The sequence below is a fragment of the Bubalus kerabau genome, chromosome 20 (genome assembly GCF_029407905.1).
Source record: "Bubalus kerabau isolate K-KA32 ecotype Philippines breed swamp buffalo chromosome 20, PCC_UOA_SB_1v2, whole genome shotgun sequence".
In the NCBI taxonomy this organism is placed as follows: Eukaryota; Metazoa; Chordata; class Mammalia; order Artiodactyla; family Bovidae; genus Bubalus; species Bubalus kerabau.
The window spans coordinates 32,950,596-32,972,060 of NC_073643.1; the positions used below are offsets into that span (position 1 = coordinate 32,950,596).

Genomic DNA, 21,465 nt, shown 5'->3' on the forward strand with positions numbered 1-21,465 from the left:
TGGATCGTCTACTATGCAGCAACCACTAATGGCATCTCTTACTGGAACAAAGAGCCTTATTTCTGTTCAATGGCCCTCAGCATTTCTCTGAAATTTGGAGGAAGTTTGGAATTCTCCTCATGTGTTTTCAGAATATACTGTATTATGGAAATACTCAAATATTTTCATCAAGTCTTTTTGTCTGCTCTTGATAATTAGATGTCATGTTGGATGCAGAGATTTTTCTCTAGGTCTTGAAACCTATCAAGGTACTTCTAGGAATGGGGGCAAAGATCTATTCTGCCTTAGTAGTCTCCAGATTATCCAGGGATCCTATTGTTCCAATCTCTCAAAATTATCTAAAACAATGCACCAAGTTCCTATTTAATGAACATCCAGCATCTAAACCATAGTCACACATCTTCAAATTCCCTTCCTACTCACTTGTCAAAATTTAATTTGGTGGGGTGATTAGCTCAAACATTACTTTTAAGCAATTTTATAGTCTTACCTAACATGATTTATGGTTTAAATGTGATCTCAGTTCTTTGGTACTCATCATAAAAAGGACCTGCTTTCAAAACAACTGATTCTTCTATGAGCTGAAAATATAAGGAAATTTGAGGAAATGCAAATCTCAGAAAGGAACCATCCTTTTTTCTTTGCTCATCTGCCCTGCACTCAGTCAGTCAGTCAGTCAGTTCAGTCGCTCAGCCATGTCTGACTCTTTGCGACCCCAAGAATCGCAGCATGCCAGGCCTCCCTGTCCATCACCAACTCCCGGAGTTCACTCAGACTCACGTCCATCGAGTCAGTGATGCCATCCAGCCATCTCATCCTCTGTCGTCCCCTTCTCCTCCTGCCCCCAATCCCTCCCAGCATCAGAGTCTTTTCCAATGAGTCAGCTCTTCGCATGAGGTGGCCAAAGTACTGGAGTTTCAGCTTTAGCATCAGTCCTTCCAAAGAACACCCAGGACTGATCTTCTTTAGAATGGACTAGTTGGATCTTCTTGCAGTCCAAGGGACTCTCAAGAGTCTTCTCCAACACCACAGTTCAAAAGCATCAATTCTTCAGCACTCAGCCTTCTTCACAGTCCAATTCTCACATCCATACATGACCACAGGAAAAACCATAGCCTTGACTAAACGGACCTTTGTTGGCAAAGTAATGTCTCTGCTTTGGAATATGCTATCTAGGTTGGTCATAACTTTTCTTCCAAAGAGTAAGCATCTTTTAATTTCATGGCTGCAGTCACCAACTGCAGTGATTTTGGAGCCCCAAAAAATAAAGTCTGAAACTGTTTCCCCATCTATTTGCCATGAAGTGATGGGACCAGATGCCACGATCTTCGTTTTCTGAATGCTGAGCTTTAAGCCAACTTTTTCACTCTCCACTTTCATTTTCATCAAGAAGCTTTTTAGTTCCTCTTCACTTTCTGCCATAAGGGTGGCGTCATCTGCATATCTGAGGTTATAAGACTCTATTTTTAAAGCAAATTTCATATATTTTAAAAATAATTTTTGTGATTTTTTTTTTAATATTGTATTTTTAAGAGTCTAACCTCTACTCCAGGTTTTTAATCTTTGCTTTTTGGTATTTGTTATCAATTTTGTACCTTTAAGAATCCAACCTTCAGTACCCATTTTTACTTAGGAGTGTGATTACTGGCTTGATTGCCCTCTGCCCCTTTTGACTCTCCTTTTTTTCTCCTAGGTCACCTCTATCTCCTCCCTCCCCCTTCTCTTCTCTACCCAACTCTGTGAACCTCTTTGGGTATTCCAAGCTGTGGAGAACACTTAGGGAACTGATTACTGGCTAGATCTGTCTCTCTCCTTTTGACCACCCCCCTCTTTTCCTCCTGGTCACCTCTATCTCCTTCCTCCCTCTCCTCTTCTCTATATAACTCCATGAACCTCTCTGAGTGTTCCAGTCTGTGGAGAGCAAATAGGAATTTGATTACTGGCTAGAGTGCTCTCTCCCCTTTTGATCCCCCTTCTCCTCCTCCTGGTCACCTTTATCTCCCTCCTCCCTCTTCTCTTCTCCATGTAACTCAGCGAACCTTTCTGGGTGTTCCTCAATGTGGAGAATCTTTTCTCCATTAACCTAGATGTTTTATCATCAGTGCTGTATGGATGGAGAAGTCGTGAGGCTACTCTAAGAATAAGACTGAAAACCAGAGGCAGGAGGCTTAAATCCAAAATCTGAGAACACCAGTGAACTCCTGACTCCAGGGAACATTAATCGATAACAGCTCATCCAAAAGCCTCCATACATACACTGAAACCAAGCTCCACCCAAGAACCAACAAGTTCCAGAGCAAGACATACCATGCAAACTCTCCAGCAACACAAGAACATAGCCCTGAGCTTTAATATACAGGCTGTCCAAAGCCACACCAAACCCATAAAAATCTCAAAACTCACTACTGCACACTTCATTGCACTCCAGAGAGAAGAAATCCAGCTCCACCCACCAGAACACCAACACAAGCTTCCCTAACCAGAAAACCTCGACAAGCCACTCGTCCAACCCCACCCACAGGAAGGAACCTCCACAATAAAGAGGAACCACAGACTGCCAGAATACAGAAAGGCAATCTAAACAAGATGAAAAGGCAGAGAAATACTCAACAGATAAAGGAACATGATAAATGCCCACCAAACCAAACAAAAGAGGAGGAGATAGGGAATCTACCTGAAAAAGAAATCAGAATAATGATTGTAAAAAGGATCCAAAATCTTGAAAACAAAATGGAGTTACAGATAAATAGCCTGGAGACAAGAATTGAGAAGATGCAAGAAATGTTTAACAAGGACCTAGAAGAAATAAAAAAGAATCAATCAATAATGAATAAGGCAATAAATGAGATCAAAAACATTCTGGAGGGAACCAACAGTAGAATAACTGAGGCAGAAGAGAGGATAAGTGAGATGGAATATAAAATGGTGGAAATAAATGACACAGAGGGGGAAAAAAAATTAAAAAGAAATGAGGACAACCTCAGAGAACTCTGGGACAATGTCAAATGCCCCAACATTTAAATCATAGGAGTCCCAGAAGAAGACAAAAAGAAAGGCCATAAGAAAATACTTGAGGAGATAATAGTTGAAAACTTCCCTAAAATGGGGAAGGAAATAATCACCCAAGTCCAAGAAACCCAGAGAGTCCCAAACAGGATAAACCCAAGGTGAAACAGCCCAAGACACATATTAATCAAATTAACAAAGATCAAACACAAAGTACAAATATTAAAAGCAGCAAGGGAAAAACAACAAATAACACACAAGGGGATTCCCATAAGGATAACAGCTGATCTTTCAATAGAAATTCTTCAAGCCAGAAGGGAATGACAGGACATACTTAAAGTGATGAAAGAGAAAAACCTACAACCCAGATTACTGTACCCAGCAAGGATCTCATTCAAATATGAAGGAGAAATCAAGAGCTTTACAGACAAGCAAAAGTTCAGAGAATTCAGCACCACCAAGCCAGCTCTTCAACAAATGCTAAATGATCTTCTCTAAACAGGAAACACAGAAAAGGTATATAAACTCCAACCCAAAACAACAAAGTAAATGGCAATGGGATCATACTTATCAATAATTACCTTAAATGTAAATGGGTTGAATGCCCCAACCAAAAGACAAAGACTGGCTGAATGGATACAAAAACAAGACCCTTATATATGCTGTCTACAAGAGACCCACCTCAAAACAAGGGACACATACAGACTGAAAGTGAAGGGCTGTAAAAGATATTTCACCCAAATGGAGACCAAAAGAAAGCAGGAGTAGCAATACTCATATCAGATAAAATAGACTTTGAAATAAAGGCTGTGAAAAGAGACAAAGAAGGACACTGCTTAATGATCAAAAGATCAATCAAGTGGAAGATATAACTATTATAAATATATATGCACCCAACATAGGAGCACCACAATATGTAAGGCAAATGCTAACAAGTATGAAAGGGGAAATGAATAATAACACAATAATAGTGGGAGACTTTAATACCCCACTCACACCTATGGATAGATTAGCTAAACAGAAAATTAGCAAGGAAACACAAACGTTAAATGATACAATAGACCAATTATACCTAATTGATACCTATAGGACATTTCACCCCAAAACAATGAATTTCACCTTTTTCTCAAGTGCACACGGAACCTTCTCCAGGATAGAACACATCCTGGGTCATAAATCCAGCCTTGGTAAATTTTAAAAATTGAAATCATCTAAGCATCTTTTCTGATCACAATGTAGTAAGATTATATATCAACTACAGGAAAAAAAAAAACCTATTAAAAATTCCAACATATGGAGGCTAAACAACACACTTCTGAATAACCAACAAACTACAGAAGAAATAAAAAAAGAAATCAAAATCTGCATAGAAACAAATGAAAATGAAAACACAACAACTCAAAACCTATGGGACTCAGTAAAAGCAGAGCTAAGGGGAAGGTTCATAGCAATACAAGCTTACCTCAAGAAACAAGAAAAAAGCCAAATAAATAACCTAACCCTACACCTAAAGCAACTAGAAAAGGAAGAAATAAAGGACCCCAGGGTTAGTAGAAGGAAAGAAATCATAAAATTTAGGGCAAAAATAAATGCAAAAGAAACAAAAGAGACGATAGCAAAAATCAATAAAGCCAAACACTGGTTCTTTGAGAAGATCAATAAAATTGACAAACTATTAGCCAGACTCATCAAGAAACAAAGGGAGAAGAATCAAATCAACAAAATTAGAAACGAAAATGGAGAAATCACAAAAGACAACACAGAAATACAAAGGATCATAAGAGACTACTATTAGCAACTATATGCCAATAAAATGGACAACTTGGAAGAAATGGACAAATTCTTAGAAAAGTTTAACTTTCCAAAACTGAACCAGGAAGAAATAGAAACTCTTAACAGACCCATCACAAGCATGGAAATCAAAACTGTAATCAGAAATCTTCCAGCAAACAAAAGCCCAGAACCAGATGGCTTCACAGCTGAATTCTACCAAAATTTTACAGAAGAGCTCTAAATTGAGTAGGATATCCTATTATCCTACTCAAACTCTTCCATAAAACTGCAGAGGAAAGAAAACTTCCAAACTCATTCTATGAGGCCACCATCACCCTAATATCAAAACCTGACAAAGATGCCACAAAAAAAGAAAACTACAGGCTAATATCACTGATGAACATAGATGCAAAAATCCTTAACAAAATCCTAGCAAACAGAATCCAACAACATATTAAAAAGATCATCCATCATGACCAAGTGGGCTTTATCCCAGGGATGCAAGGATTCTTTAATATCTGGAAATCAATCAATGTAATATACCACATTAACAAATTGAAAAATAAAAACCATATGATTATGTCAACAGATGCAGAGAAAGCCTTTGATAAAATTCAACATCTGTTTATGATAAAAACCCTCCAGAAAGTAGGCATAGAAGGACCATACCTCAACATAATAAAAGCTATATATGACAAACCCACAGCAAACATTATCCTCTATAGTGAAAAATTGACAGCATTTCCCCTAAAGTCAGGAACAAGACAAGGGTGCCCACTCTCACCACTACTATTAAATACAGTTTTGGAAGTTTTAGCCACAGCAATCAGAGAAGAAAAAGAAATAAAAGAAATCCAGATTGGAAAAGAAGTAAAACTCTCACTGTTTGCAGATGACATGATCCTCTACATAGAAGACCCTAAAGACTCCACCAGAAAATTACTAGAGTTAATCAATGAATATAGTAAAGTTGTAGGATATAAAATTAACACACAGAAATCCCTTGCATTCCTATACACTAACAATGAGAAAACAGAGAAATTAAGGAAACAATTCCATTCACCATTGCAACGAAAAAAATAAAATACTTAGGAATAAATCTACCTAAAGAAACAAAAGACCTATATGTAGAAAACTATAAAACACTGATGAAAAAATAAAAGATGACACAAATAGATGGAGAAATATACCATGTTCATGGATTAGAAGACTCAATATAGTGAAAATGAGTAAACTACCCAAAGCAATCTATAGAGTCAATGCAATCCCTATCAAGCTACCAATGGTATTTTTCACAGAACTAGAACAAATAATTTCACAATTTGTATGGAAATACAAAAAACCTCAAACAGCCAAAGAAATCTTGAGAAAGAAGAATAGACCTGGAGGAATCAACCTGCCTGACTTCAGGCTATCCTACAAAGCCACAGTCATCAAGACATGGTACTGGCACATCAAGTATGGTACCGGCACAAAGACAGAAATATAGATCAATGGAACAAACTAGAAAGCCCAGAGATCAATCCACGCACCTATGAACACCTTATCTTCGACAAAGGAGGCAAGAATATACAATGAAGAAAAGACAATCCTTTTAACAAGTGGTGCTGGGAAAACTGGTCAACCACTTGTAAAGAAAGAAATTAGAACACTTTCTAACACCATACACAAAAACACTCTCTGACATAAATCACAGCAAGATCATCTATGACCCACCTCCCAGAGTAATGGAATCGAAGCAAAAATAAACAAATGGGACCTAATTAAACTTAAAAGATTTTGCACAACGAAGAGAACTATAAGCAAGGTGAAAAGACAGCCTTCAGAATGGGAGAAAATAACAGCAAATGAAGCAACTGACAAAGAATTAATCTCAAAAATATACAAGCAGCTCCTGAAGCTCAATTCCAGAAAAATAAATGACCCAATCAAAATAATGGGCCAAAGAACTAAACAGACCTTTCTCCAAAGAAGACATATAGATGGCTAACAAACACATGAAAAGATGCTCAACATCACTCATTATCAGAGAAATGCAAATTAAAACCACAATGAGGTACCATCTCATACCATCTCAGAATGGCTGCTATCAATAAATGCTGGAGAGGGTGTGGAGAAAAGGGAACCCTCTTGCACTGTTGGTGGGAGTGCAAACTAGTACAGCCACTATGGAGAACAGTGTGGAGATTCCTTTAAAAACTGTATATAGAACTGCCATATGACCCAGCAATCCCACTTCTGGGGGCACACACTGAGGAAACAAGAACTGAAAGAGGCACATGTACCCCAATGTTCATCGCAGCACTGTTTACAATAGCCAGGACATGGAAGCAACCTAGATGTCCATCGGCAGATGAATGGATAAGAAAGCTGTGGTACATATACACAATGAAATATTACTCAGCCATTAAAAAAAATACATTTGAATCAGTTCTAATGAGGTAGAATAAACTGGAGCTTATTATACAGAGTGAAGTAAGTCAAAAAGGAAAACACCAATAGAGTATACTAATGCATATATATGGAATCTAGAAAGATGGTAACAATGACCGTATACGCAAGACAGCAAAAGAGACACAGATGTATAGAATAGTCTTTTGGCGTCTTTAAGAGAAGGCGAGGGTGGGATGATTTGAGAGAATAGCATTGAAATATGTATATTATCATATGCGAAACAGATCGCCAGTCCAGGTTCGACTAGGGGGGTTCAGGATGAGGAACACATGTACACCCATGGTTGATTTATGTCAATGTATGGCAAAAACCACCACAATATTGTGAAATAATTTAGTTCAGTTCAGCTCAGTCGTGTCCGACTCTTTGTGACCCCATGAATCGCAGCGTGCCAGGCCTCCCTGTCCATCACCAACTCCCAGAGTTCACCCAGACTCACATCCATAGAGTCAGTGATGCCATCCAGCCATCTCATCCTCTGTCGTCCCCTTCTCCTCTTGCCCCCAATCCCTCCCAGCATCAGAGTCTTTTCCAATAAGTCAACTCTTCGCATGTAGCCTTCAATTAAAATAAATAAATTTTTAAAAACAAGAAACAAATGATCATGAAGACAAAAAAATAAATAAATAAAATAAAATAAATTCATAAAAAAAAGAAAGAATGGCCCCAAATGTTCCAAACTTGGTAGTACATGTGTGTGTGTGTGTGTGTGTGTGTGTATTTGTGTGTGTGCAAGCACTTGCAAAATCCAGAATCTCAGCAAAATTTAAGCAGAGCAGAAAAAAAACTTTTTAAAAAACTATGCCTAAACACATCATAGACAAGATGCTGAAAAAAAAAAAAAAAGAAATTAAAGGGATTGGAGAGACGGAAAGGGTATGATAGATATAGGGGAACAATAATAGGAAGAATATCAAAATTAAAATAAAGGCATGAAGGAAGGGAGAGATAGGTGGAGGGAAGGAGTGGGGAAGGAAGAAAGGAAACGAGCAAACAAGAACTATATACTCAAGATAAATATCCTTCACACGGGAGAGGGAACTCAAGACATTTTCAGATAACCAAAAACTCAGAATTTGTCACCAGCAGACTCAAACATCAATAAGTAGTTTTAAAAAAATTCTTTAGGCTGAAGAAGAATGAAATCAAATGAAAATTCAAGTTTACTAGAAGGAGTTGAAGAAAACCAGAAATGGCAACTATATGGGTAAACATTTTAAAAAATATCTTTTTTTCTCCTTCTAATTTATTTCAAAGACAGTTGACTATTTAAATATACACATGCACACATACACATACACGTGAACACTGCCTGTCAGAGTATAACATTTGTAGATGCACAGGATATTAAAAAAAAAGTGCAAAAGTGAGAGTGTATTAATGGAATTATATAGTTATAATGTCAAGGCTGTATATCATCACCCTGCTTATTTAACTTAATATGTAGAGAACATCATGAGAAACACTGGGCTGGAAGAAGCACAAGCTGGAATCAAGATTGCCGGGAGAAATATCAATTACCTCAGATATGCAGATGACACCACCCTTATGGCAGAAAGTGAAGAGGAACTAAAAAGCCTGTTGATGAAAGTGAAAGAGACGGAAAAACTTGGTTTAAAGCTCATCATTCAGAAAACTAAGATCACGGCATCTGGTCTCATCACTTCATGGGAAATAGATGGGGAAAGAGTGGAAACAGTGTCAGACTTTATTTTGGGGGGCTCCAAAATCACTGCAGATGGTGATTGCAGCCATGAAATTAAAAGATGCTTACTCCTTGGAAGGAAGGTTATGACCAACCTAGACAGCTGGGAGGGATTGTGGGCAAGAGAAGAAGGGGATGACAGAGGATGAGATGGCTGGATGGCATCACTGACTCGATGGACGTGAGTTTGAGTGAACTCTGGGAGTTGGTGATGGACAGGGAGGCCTGGCGTGCTGCGATTCATGGGGTCACAAAGAGTCCGACACGACTGAACGACTCATCTGATCTGATCTGAGACAGCATATTGAAAAGCAGAGACATTACTTTGCCAACAAAGGTCTGTCTAGTCAAGGCTATGGTTTTTCCAGTAGTCATGTATGGATGTGAGAGTTGGACTGTGAAGAAAGCTGAGCGCCGAAGAATTGATGCTTTTGAACTGTGGTGTTGGAGAAGATTCTTGAGAGTCCCTTGGACTGCAAGGAGATGCAACCAGTCCATCCTAAAGGAGATCAGTCCTGGGTGTTCATTGGAAGGAACAATGCTAAAGCTGAAACTCCAGTACTTTGGCCACCTGATGCGAAGAGTTGACTCGTTGGAAAAGACTCTGATGCTGGGAGGGATTGAGGGCAGGAGGAGAAGGGGGCGACAGAGGATGAGATGGCTGGATGGCATCACTAACTCGATGGACGTGAGTTTGAGTGAACTCTGGGAGTTGGTGATGGACAGGGAGGCCTGGCGTGCTGCGATTCATGGGGTCGCGAAGAGTTGGACACGACTGAATGACTGAACTAAACTGAACTGAAAGTTACTACATTTGATGTGAAGTGGAACAATATTTACATTAACTGGACAGTAGTAAGTTAAAGGATATATACCATAATCCCAAGGAGATAAAAATCTTCATAACCTACTAGCAAGTGTCATTCACATGTTTTTTCTTACATGTTTTCTCAGTCCCAATCAAGGTCTATGTCAGTAAAAGAAACTCTATAAGGTATAAAAATAATTAGGTCAAGGTAAAAAGCTTTTTTTTTTTTAATGGTTTGGCATGAAACATAAATAAAACTTAATGCATTTTATATCCCAAGTGTCATTTCCTAAACCTAAACTTTTCATAAGATCTAACATCTAATAAATCCTTGAATTGGTATGTCTTGTGGTATTAACTGTAACTTTCAACTGAGAAAGATTGTGTTACAAATAGGGATATTCTTCTTGTTTTATTTGCCTTTGCCTTTGATACTTTGGACCAATGTTTATTTATTCCACATGTATTTTTGTTCCAACACCACAGAATCTCAAAGAGAATTGTAAAATGTAAAATGTGATGTCATATAATGGTCATTAGAATGGCTACTACAAATGTTAATTAACTGTTCTAAATAATATAGAGATTCCACTCTACAGCAGAAAACATACTTTCAAAGGAGTAGTACACATCCTATACCATTTTCATTTTCACCAATCTTTCAGAAAGATGTACTCTACAAGAGCCCTTAAATTCAATAATCTAAGCTGGTGACTTCTCTACACATTGATTAATATCAAATCGTGCACTATACATATAATACCACTGTTATAAAAGCAATGGCAAGAGACAGTGTAATGATTTTGTAGACAACCACAAAAGACTAATATGACAGCATATAATTATTTGTTTGTTAAACAAGGCTCTAGCTTCACACATTCAATTTTATTTTAAAAGAAAAAAGCAGATGAAACACATGATTATCTGGCAGATATTTGTTTGTCAAAGATCCATATGCTGGATACTCTGCCCTTAAAGATTCTATCTCTGGCTCAGATTTTGACTGGGAACTAGAAATTATGCTGCATGAGTCAAAATAAAAGGAAAGGAATAACAAAATAAAAGTACATTCGAACTATATCCTTTTAGAAAAGAAAACCAAAAAAGAATTTAACAAGAAAACATGAGCCTGGAGACTGCATTCCTGGGTCTGAATTGTTTAGTTCATTATTTGAAATGAGCACAAGAAACACAATTTGGACAGGGGATTCTTTCAAAAACGTGCTTATTCTTCTTGGAGCTTTGTCAGACCAGTCTGACTTTAGATGCTGGCCAGTCATGTCTGAGCATCCTTTTGGACCATCTATTCCAAGTCTGCTCTACCTGGAATCCACTAGACTTAACTCTTTTTTACTTCCTATCATTAACTGTGGTTTATCTTATTCATCCTAAGGCCCGGTCTAGCTCAAAAGACTAAACCCAGTCCAAACTAGACTCCATCATCCAGATGGAGAATTATGTGGGCCAAGTACTTCTCTAGGTGGGTGAATGAATGATTTAGAGATTGCCATCAATATGGAATGCCTGTAAGTTCCATTCAATGAGGACACTCATGGCTTATAGTTGATTCAGGATAAAGTTATCATACAATTGCGTTCATTTCACATGCTAGTAAGGTTATGCTCAAAATCTTTCAAGCTAGGCTTCAGCAGTAATGAACTGAGAACTTTCAGATGCAAAATTTGGGTTAAGAAGATGCAGAGGAACCAGAAATCAAATTGTCAGCCTTGACTGGATCATAAAGAAAGCAAGGGAATTCCAGAAAAACATCTACTTCTGTTTCATTGACCATGTGAATGCCTTTGACTGTGTGGATCACAAAAAACTATGAAAAATTCTTAAAGAGATTGAAATATCAGACCACCTTATCTGTCTCCTGAGAAACTTACATGTGGGTCAAGAAGCAAAGGTTATTAATATAACTGGACATGGAACAACTGACTGGTTCAAACCTGGGAAAGGAGTATGACAAGGCTGTATATTGACATCCTGTTTATTTAACTTATATGCAGAGCACATCATGCGAAATGCCAGGCGAAGTGAATCACAAGCTGGAATTAAGATTGCTGGGAGAAATATCAACAACCTTAGATATGCAAATGATATCACTTTAATGGCAGAAAGTAAAGAGGAACTAAAGAGCTTCCTGATGAGAATTAGAGAGAATGAATAGCTGGCTTAAAACTCAGCATTTAAAAAACTAAGATCATGGCATCTGGTGTCATCACTTCATGGCAAATAGAAGGGGAAAAAGTGGAAACAGTAAGATTTTCTTTTCATGGGCTCCAAAATCATTGCAGACAGTGACTGCAGCCATGAAATCAAAAGACGCTTGCTCCTTGGAAGAAAAGGTGTGACAAACCTAAACAGCATATTAAAAAGCAGAAGCATCATATTGCCAACAAAGGTCCACATAGTCAAAACTATGGTTTCTCCAGTAGTCATGTACGAATGTGAGAATTGGACCATTAAGAAGGCTGAAAGAAAAGAAAGAAAGTGAAGCCGTTCAGTTATGTCCGACTCTTTGTGACCCCATGGACTATATCCTGCCAGGCTCCTCTGTCCATGAAATTCTCTAGGCAAGAGTACTGGAGTGGGTTGCCATTTGTTTCTCCAGGGTATCTTCCCAACCCAGGGATCGAACCCACGTCTCATGCATTGCAGGCAGACTCTTTACCATCTGAGCCACCAGGGAAGCCTTTAGGAAGGCTGAATGCCCAAGAATTGATGCTTTCAAATTGTGGGCTGGAGAAGACTCTTGAGAGTCCCTTGGACTTCAAGGAGATTAAAACCAGTCAATCCTAAAGGAAATCAACCCTGGATATTCATTGGAAGGACTGATACTTAGGCCACCTAATGCAAAGAACCAACTCATTTGAAAAGACCCTAATGTTGGGAAAGATAGAAGGCAAAAGGAGAAGGTGGCAGATAGTGAGATGGTTAGATAGCATCACCAACTCCATGGACATGAATTTGAGCAAACTCTGGGAGATAGTGAAGGACAGAGAAGGCTGGCATGCTGCAGTCCATGGGGTTGCAAAGGGTCAGACATGACTTGGCTGAACAACAACAACAGGATAAAGTACTTGATGCTTACTTTTATCGTCTTTTCTGATGAAATAGGTGGAAAAAATCAAATATCATGTTTATTAATGTCTATATTGTTGTTTGTTGTGGTTTAGTTGCTAGGTTGTGTCCAGCTCTTTTGTGACCCCATGGACTGTAGCTTGCCAAATTCCTCTATCCATGGGACAGAGACAAGAATTTTGGAATGGGTTGCCATTTCCTTCCTCAGAATATCTTCCTGACTCATGGATCAAACCTGCATCTCCTGCATTGGTAGGTGGATTCTTTACAACTGAGCCACTAGGGAAGTCCATTAATGTCTCTATAGTTTGCATTAAAAATTATTGCTAATACAAAGACAAGAAAAAAATGAATTGTCTGGTTTCAAAATATGGTACTATTCAAAGTAAAAAAAAAAAATCCCATATAGAAAATTTAAGTAATGTCATCCAGTCTTCAAAAAAAAAAAAAGCCAAATTCAAAGAGCAAAAGTGAAGTTAGAGGGTGGCAAAAGGCTAAGGAGAGAAAAATAATGAAATGGAACGAGAGAAACATTTTAACTGTTAGGACATGATTAAAATATATCAGTCAAAATTGGATAGTATTTCCAAATGAGAAATGAATTTTAGCTTGTTAATAATTCCCTCCTCAGAACTATTTATACAAAGGAGTTTAAAGTTTGCAACTCACTTAACAAATACAAATAACTATATCACAGTAACTGCAAAAGTAAAACAAGAGGAAAATATGTATAAATCAAGAATAATCCAAGAATAAATCACAATCAGGAATAATCCATGGGTTTCCCTGGTGTCTCAGCTGGTAAAGAATCTGCCTGCAATGTGGGAGACCTGGATTCAATCTCTGAGTTGGGAAAATCCCCTGGAGAAGGGAACGGCTACCCACTCCAGTATTGTGGCCTGGAGAATTCCATATACCATATAGTCCATGGGGTCACAAAGAGCTGGACATAACTGAGTGACTTTCACTTTTACTTCAGGAATAATCCATTAACTCTAAAGTAAAAATGTGGGCAAAGATTTGAATTAAGTGTCTCTCTAGGGATAGATGATTGGAAACTAGGATAGTTGAACATAAAATATATAAAAACAATCACAGAATGTGAAGTAAGGGTTCATCATGACACACAAGTAGGAGTAGGGTCTCTCAGAAACTGCACAGAAGAAGAGGTTATGTGATTTGTAAACTCACAGAGATCTAAAGCCACGGTGCATCTTAAAAATGGTTTCCATTGAGAAGTAACATGAATAATCACAGAGTCTAATATTAAAATACAACTGAAAACAAACTAGGACGAATAATATGATCAGCAGTGTTTGGGGTTCAACCAGTCTCTCCTGATTATTTCGTCTCATCTGGACAGCATTTGCACCTTGATTTCTTTAGCTCAGATGATGTCTCTGTTCACTGTTTTAAGATCACTGTCACTGCTATTTACCAAATATTTTTCTGACCCCACTAATAGCTAAAACTTAGATAATTTGCTTTTCCAAAGGTCAATGCCAAAATATTAAGGGCATTAGATTTGGTCTCCAAATTTATGATGAAGAGACATAAAACATTTTAACTAGAGAAAAGAGACAACCAAAGGAACTTTTAATAAGGTCCGCTTTGGGACAAGGAAAACACCCTTGTTTTTTGATATCGTGGTTTTGTTTATCCAACCATTATTTATCTGTAGGTGATCTGGGAAATAGACTCCTGGAGGGCACAAACAGAACCTTGTGCACCAGGACCTAGGAGAAAGGAGCAGTGACCCCACAAGAGACTGACCCAGACTTGCCTGTGAGTGTCCAGGAACTCCAGCAGAGGCGTGGGTCGGTGGTGGCCTCCTGCAGGGTTGGGGGCACTGAGTGTAGCAGTACATGCTACTTTTTGAAAGAGGTCGCCATTATCTTCATTACTTCCACCATAGTTTGGCCGCAGGTAAATAGCAGGGTTAGAACAGGACAGGGAACAACTGACTGGTTCCAAATAGGAATAGGAGTTCGTCAAGGCTGTATATTGTCACCCTGCTTATTTAACTTATATGCAGAGTACCTCATGAGAAACGCTGGGCTAGAAGAAACACAAGCTGGAATCAAGATTGCTGGGAGAAATATCAATAACCTCAGACATGCAGATGACACCACCCTTTTGGCAGAAAGTGAAGAGGAACTAAAAAGCCTCTTGATGAAAGTGAAAGAGGAGAGTAAAAAAATTGGCTTAAAGCTCAACATTCAGAAAACTAAGATCATGGCATCGGGTCCCATCACTTCATGGCAAATAGGTGGGGAAACAGTGGAAACAGTGGCTGACTTTATTTTGGGAGGCTCCAAAATCACTGCAGATGGTGACTGCAGCCATGAAATTAAAAGGCGCTTACTCCTTGGAAGAAAAGTTATGACCAAACTAGGTAGCATATTCAAAAGCAGAGACATTACTTTGCCAATAAAGGTGTGTCTAGTCAAGGCTATGGTTTTTCCAGTGCTCATATATGGATGTGAGAGTTGGACTGTGAAGAAAGCTGAGCGCCGAAGAATTGATGCTTTTGAACTGTGGTGTTGGAGAAGACTCTTGAGAGTCCTTTGGACTGCAAAGAGATGCAACCAGTCCATCCTAAAGGAGATCATGGGTGTTCATTGGAAGGACTGAATATGAAGCTGAAACTCCAATACTTTGGCCGCCTCATGTGAAGAGTTGACTCATTGGAAAAGACTCTGATGCTGGGAGGGATTGGGGGCAGGAGGAGAAGGGGACGACAGAGGATGAGATGGCTGGATGGCATCACCGACTCGGTGAACAGGAGTATGGGTGGTAAACTCCAGGAGTTGTTGATGGACAGGAAGGCCTGGCGTGCTGCAATTCATGGGGTCGCAAAGAGTTGGACACGACTGAGCGACTGAACTGAACTGAACTGAAGTAGCAGGGAGGGAACACAGCTCCACCCATCAACAGAAAATTGGATTAAAGATTTACTGAGCATGGCCCTGCCCATCAGAACAAAACCCTTTCCCCCTCTGTCAGTCTCTCCCATCAGGAAGATTCCATAAGCCTCTGATCCTTCTCCATCAGAGGGTAGACAGACTGAAAACCACAATCACAGAAAACCAACCAATCTAATTCTAGTAATGGAAACCAGAATTACAGAAAACTAACCGATCTGATCACATGGACCACAGCCTTGTCTATCTAGTGAAACTATGAGCCATGCCATGTAGAGCCACCCAAGACAGATGAGTCATAGTGGAGAGTTCTGACAAAATGTGGTCCACTGGAGAAAGGAATGGCAAACCACTTCAGTATTCTTGCCTTGAGAATCCGGTGAACAGTATGAAAAGGCAAAAACATAGGACACTGAAAGAGGAACTAACCAGGTCAGTAGGTGCCCAATATGCTACTGGAGATCAGTGGAGAAATAGCTCCAGAAAGAATGAAGGGATGGAGCCAAAGCAAAAACAACACCCAGCTGTGGATGTGACTGGTGATGGAAGTAAAGTCTGATGCTGTAAAGAGCAATACTGCATAGGAACCAGGAATGTTAGGTCCATGAATCAAGGCAAATTGGAAGTGGTCAAACAGGAGATGGCAAGAGTCAATGTTGACATTTTAGGAATCAGCAAACTAAAATGGACTGGAATAGGTGACTTTAACTCAGGTTACCATTTATCTACTATGGTGGGAAACAATCCCTTAGAAGAAATGGAGTAGCCATCATAGTCAACAAAAAAGTCTGAAATGAAGTACTTGGATGCAATCTCAAAAACAACAGAATGATCTCTGTTAATTCCCAAGGCAAACCATTCAATATCACAGTAATCCAAGTCTACACCCCAACCAGTAATGCTGAAAAAGCTGATGTTGAATGGTCCTATGAAAACCTACAAGACCTTCTAGAACTAACACCCCCAAAAGATGTCCTTTCCATTATAGGGGACTGCAATGTAAAACTAGGAAGTCAAGAAACACCTGGAGTAACAGGAAAGTTTGGCCTTGGAGTGTAGAATGAAGCAGGGCAAAGGCTAATAGAGTTTTGCCAAGAGAATGTACTGGTCATAGCAAAGACCCTCTTCCAACAACACAAGAGAAGACTCTCCACATGAACATCACCAGATGGTCAACACTGAAATCAGACTGATTATATTCTTTGCAGCCAAAGATGGAGAAGCTCTACAGTCAGCAAAAACGAGACCAGGAGCTGACTGGGGCTCAGATCATGAACTCCTTATTGCCAAATTCAGACTGAAATTGAAGAAAGTGGGGAAAACAACTAGACCATTCAGGTATGACCTAAATCAAATCCCTTATGATTATACAGTGGAAGTGAGAAATAGATTTAAGGGACTAGATCTGATAGAAAGAGTGCCTGATAAACTATGGACGGAGATTCATGACATTGTACAGGAGACAGGGATCAAGACCATTCCCAAGAAAAAGAAATGCAAAAAACCAAAATGGTTGTCTGAGGAAGCCTAAAAAATACCTGTGAAAAGAAGAGAAGTGAAAAACAAAGGAGAAAAGGAAAGATATACCCATTTGAATGCAGAGTTCCAAAGAATAGCCAGGAGAGATAAGAAAGCCTTCCTCAGTGATCAATGCAAAGAATGAGAGGAAAACAATAGAATGGGAAAGACTAGAGATCTCTTCATGAAAATTAGAGATTCCAAGGGAAAATTTCACTCAAAGATGGGCTCAATAAAGGACAGAAATGGTACGGACCTAACAGAAGCAGAAGATATTAAGAAGAGGTGGCAAGAATACACAGAAGAACTGTACAAAAAAGATCTTCATGACCCAGATAATCACAATGATGTGATCACTGACCTAGAGCCAGATATCCTGGAATGTGAAGTCAAGTGGGCCTTAGAAAGCATCACTATGAACAAAGCTAGTGGAGGTGATGGAATTCCAGTGGAGCTATTTCAAATCCTGAAAGATGATGCTGTGAAAGTGCTGCACTCAACATGCCAGCAAATTTGGAAAACTCAGCAGTGGCCACAGGACTGGAAAAGGCCAGTTTTTATTCCAATCCCAAAGAAAGGCAATGCCAAAGAATGCTCAAACTACCGCACAATTGCACTCATCTCACACGTTAGTAAAGTAATGCTCAAAATTCTCCAAGCCAGACTTCAACAATGTCTTAACCATGAACTTCCTGATGTTCAAGCTGGTTTTAGAAAAGGCAGAGGAACCAGAGATCAAATTGCCAACATCCACCCACTGGATCATCAAAAATGCTAGAGAGTTCCAGAAAAACATCTGTTTCTGCTTTATTGACTATGCCAAAGCCTTTGACTGTGTGGATCACAACAAAATGTGGAAAATTCTGAAAGAGATGGGAATACCAGACCACCTGACCTTCCTCTCAAGAAATCTGTACACAGGTCAGGAAGCAACAGTGAGAACTGGACATGGAACAACAGACTGTTTCCAAACTGGAAAAGGAATATGTCAAGGCTGTATACTATCACCTTGCTTATTTAACTTCTATGCAGAGTACATCATGTGAAATGCTGGGCTTGTTGAAGCACAAGCTGGAATCAAGATTGCTGGGAGAAATATCAGTAACCTCAGATATGCAGATAAAACCACGCTTGTAGCAGAAAGTGAAGAACTAAAGAGCCACTTGATGAAAGTGAAAGAGGAGAGTGAAAAAGTTGGCTTAAAACTCAACATTCAGAAAACTAAGATCATGGCATCTGGTCCCATCACTTCATGGGAAATAGACGGGGAAACAGTGGAAACAGTGGCAGACTTTATTTTTCTGGGCTCCAAAATCACTGCAGATGGTGACTGAAGCCATGAAATTAAAAGATGCTTACTCCTTGGAAGACAAGTTATGACCAATCTAGACAGCACAGACATTACTTTGCCAACAAAGGTCCATCTAGTCAAGGCTATGGTTTTTCCAGTAATCATGTATGGATGTGAGAGTTGGACTATAAAGAAAGCTGAGTGCCGAAGAATTGATGCTTTTGAACTGTGGTGTTGGAAAAGACTATTAAGAGCCCCTTGGACTCCAAGGAGATCCAACCAGTCAATCCTTAAGGAAATCAGTCCTGAATATTCATTGGAAGGACAGATGTTGAAGCTGAAACTGCAATACTTTGGCCACCTGATGTGAAGAACTGGCTCATTGGAAAAGGCCCTGATGCTGAGAAAAATTGAAGGTGGGAGGAGAAGGGGACAACAGAGGATGAGATGGCTGGATGACATTGCCAACTCAATGAACATGAGTTTGAGTAAACCCTGGGAGTTGGTGATGGACAGGGAGGCCTGGCATGCTGCAGTCCATGGGGTTGCAAAGAGTTGGGCAGGAGTGAACTGAACTGAACTGATCATGTCAGAAGTGGGGGTATGGTGAGGGGGGAAGTATTATGGGTTATAATCTTATCAGGAAAATAAAGCTAGTTTACCTAAGACCACAATGGATATGTGTATGCCAGAAGTCCCAAGAGAAGGGAATGATCATTTCTAGATGAGTGAGATTAAGAAGACTTCAATGTGGAGGTGAAGATGGGACTCCGAGGCAACATTCTGAAATGTTAGTAACAGAAGCAGGTAAGTTCAAGGAACCGCAGCACTACCATTAGGTTAAAGTGGAAAGAAGGTTAGGCACCCTGGGGAAATCTTAAAACTTGAAGCCATAGGGTGAGAATAATGTTATAGATTCTGACCAGTCAAGGTTTTTATTGGCTGTTACAGGAATCTGAAGTTTATCTTTGCTCCCAGTTTTATTGTTTTTAAAAACTATGTTGATCAGTCCATTTTCATATGAAATTGAGAGCAAAATAGAAGAAATGAAGTTGGGGAAAACAGGTGAAATGGACACAAGACAATCAGATAATAGTTTCCAGGTTAAAGACACTGGAGGAAGCAAACCACTTAGGGTCAAAAAAGAATGATTTTTTTTTTTCATAATGGAAAAAAAAGCATTTAGGAATGTTGGATGATTTATTATCATTCATACCTAAGTGTTATGCTTTTTGTTGTTCAACTTCTGTTGAAAACAGTATCTTTGCCTAAGAATCTAATGACAAATCCTCTTTGGAATGTGATTTCAAATTCTTTTTGGATTATCTGCAGACTCTCAAAAGAACTTGAAATGTTTTCTTGTTACCTATAAAATGTTAGAAACACTTGCCTTTCAAAACAGCAGCTGCAGGGTGAACATCTAGAAAATAAACCCAGAGAGGCTTCTCTTCTTCGTTCTGTAACCCAAATAGTCTACATATATTTTTCAATCTCTTTTTTCCTACACCTTTTAATATTAATCATAAGTTATGAATGGCGGGTGTGGAAGGAAGGGGACTGGAGAAACCCCATCCATTTGAAAAGAGTTCATTCTTTTTACCCTATTTTGCAGAGTGTCATTTTAAATAAGTGCTAGCCAGGAGAAGGTTTTTATTGTTTTGAACCACAGGCTTTATATTACCTTAAAAAAAAAAACCTCTCAGCCGCAAGTTGGATGCTTCTGGCAGCAATACAAATCTAGCACCACCCAGGGAGGGAGCGTATTTCCTTCTTCGCTCACTTCTGGCAGGGCAGAGGAATGCTGGACACCGAGAGATGACAAGAGAGGCTGTCCAGAGCATTGCCACACTGCTTCCCCATCCCTCGCCTTGGGCCTCCTCCCCTGGGAACACACAGGTAAGGACATAGAGGTGCTGATGCAAGTGGAGCATCCTAGCTCACTGTGACCAAGGCTGGGAGGAAGTCGAGTGCAATGGACTGAGGATGCCTACTGGGTCTCAATACCTCGGGAAGCTCAATGTGGCCTGGCGGAGGTCATAGGGTTCTCATTTCATCCACCACACTGCTGAAAAGGTCCTTCTGTGTTTCTTAGCCTTTCTATCTTTGTGTATCTCTCTGAAGCATGCTTTTCTCTAGACTATTAAGAAAAACATTGAAACAGCACTGAATGTTTGGATTTTGACAAATTGGAGGCTAGTTGTTCATCTGTTTTTCTTTTGTATTCAGAAATCAGAGCTTACAGCAATCTTGACTGCTGACAGTGAAATATCTTCTGAAGTTTCATTTTCCATGTAGTGTTGTAAAATACTACACGTGGATAAAATATAAAATTTAACATCAGACAGGGAGCTGAAAAACTACAGAGATAAAATGTTCCTATAATATGGCAGTCGTCTCTAAATATAAGGTTCCATGTTATAAATTTGGGTTCTTAATGAATTTTTTATATCATCAATTCTGTTTCCACTTAGATGTCAGAAACTGAGCTGGAAAAGATAAAAGTCAGAACAGCTAAGCATTTTGAAAATGACAAAAATAACATTTCTTGGTTGAAAGAAGGTAAGTTCTCTTACTGTTGATTTTCTATCAATGTGAAAATTGTGCTTTTGTTTATAAGCAAAAAAGAGTGGGCAGAATGGGGAAAACTGCCCTGCAGTTCAAATGATATTAATACTTCTGATTTTCTGTTTCTTTTTTTTTTTTTTTGGCCTAAGTGGTAGATTGAGGGTGTTTAGTATTGAAATGCCTTTTGTATTTCTTAGGCTGCAGGACACTCAGATGATTTTATGGGTAGGGGAATATACACTTCCAATTCAGATACACGTTAACTATACGGTTCTTGTTGTGCTAAAGAATTTTCTCCTTTGTACCCAGGAAGATGAAATCATTTGAGGACAAG

General features: G+C 39.1%; 1 protein-coding gene across 1 annotated transcript in view; it reads left to right on the plus strand.

The window, feature by feature from the left end:
• Window positions 1-19,251: 19,251 nt before the first annotated feature.
• The window catches only part of MDFIC2 (MyoD family inhibitor domain containing 2), a 111,336-nt gene continuing 109,122 nt past the window's right edge, over window positions 19,252-21,465 (plus strand). The window contains exons 1-3 of the mRNA XM_055557315.1: window positions 19,252-19,373; window positions 20,361-20,462; window positions 21,038-21,125. Coding sequence (XP_055413290.1) covers window positions 20,382-20,462; window positions 21,038-21,125 — 169 coding nt within the window. The 5' untranslated portion in view covers window positions 19,252-19,373; window positions 20,361-20,381. The remainder of the gene's footprint in view (window positions 19,374-20,360; window positions 20,463-21,037; window positions 21,126-21,465) is intronic.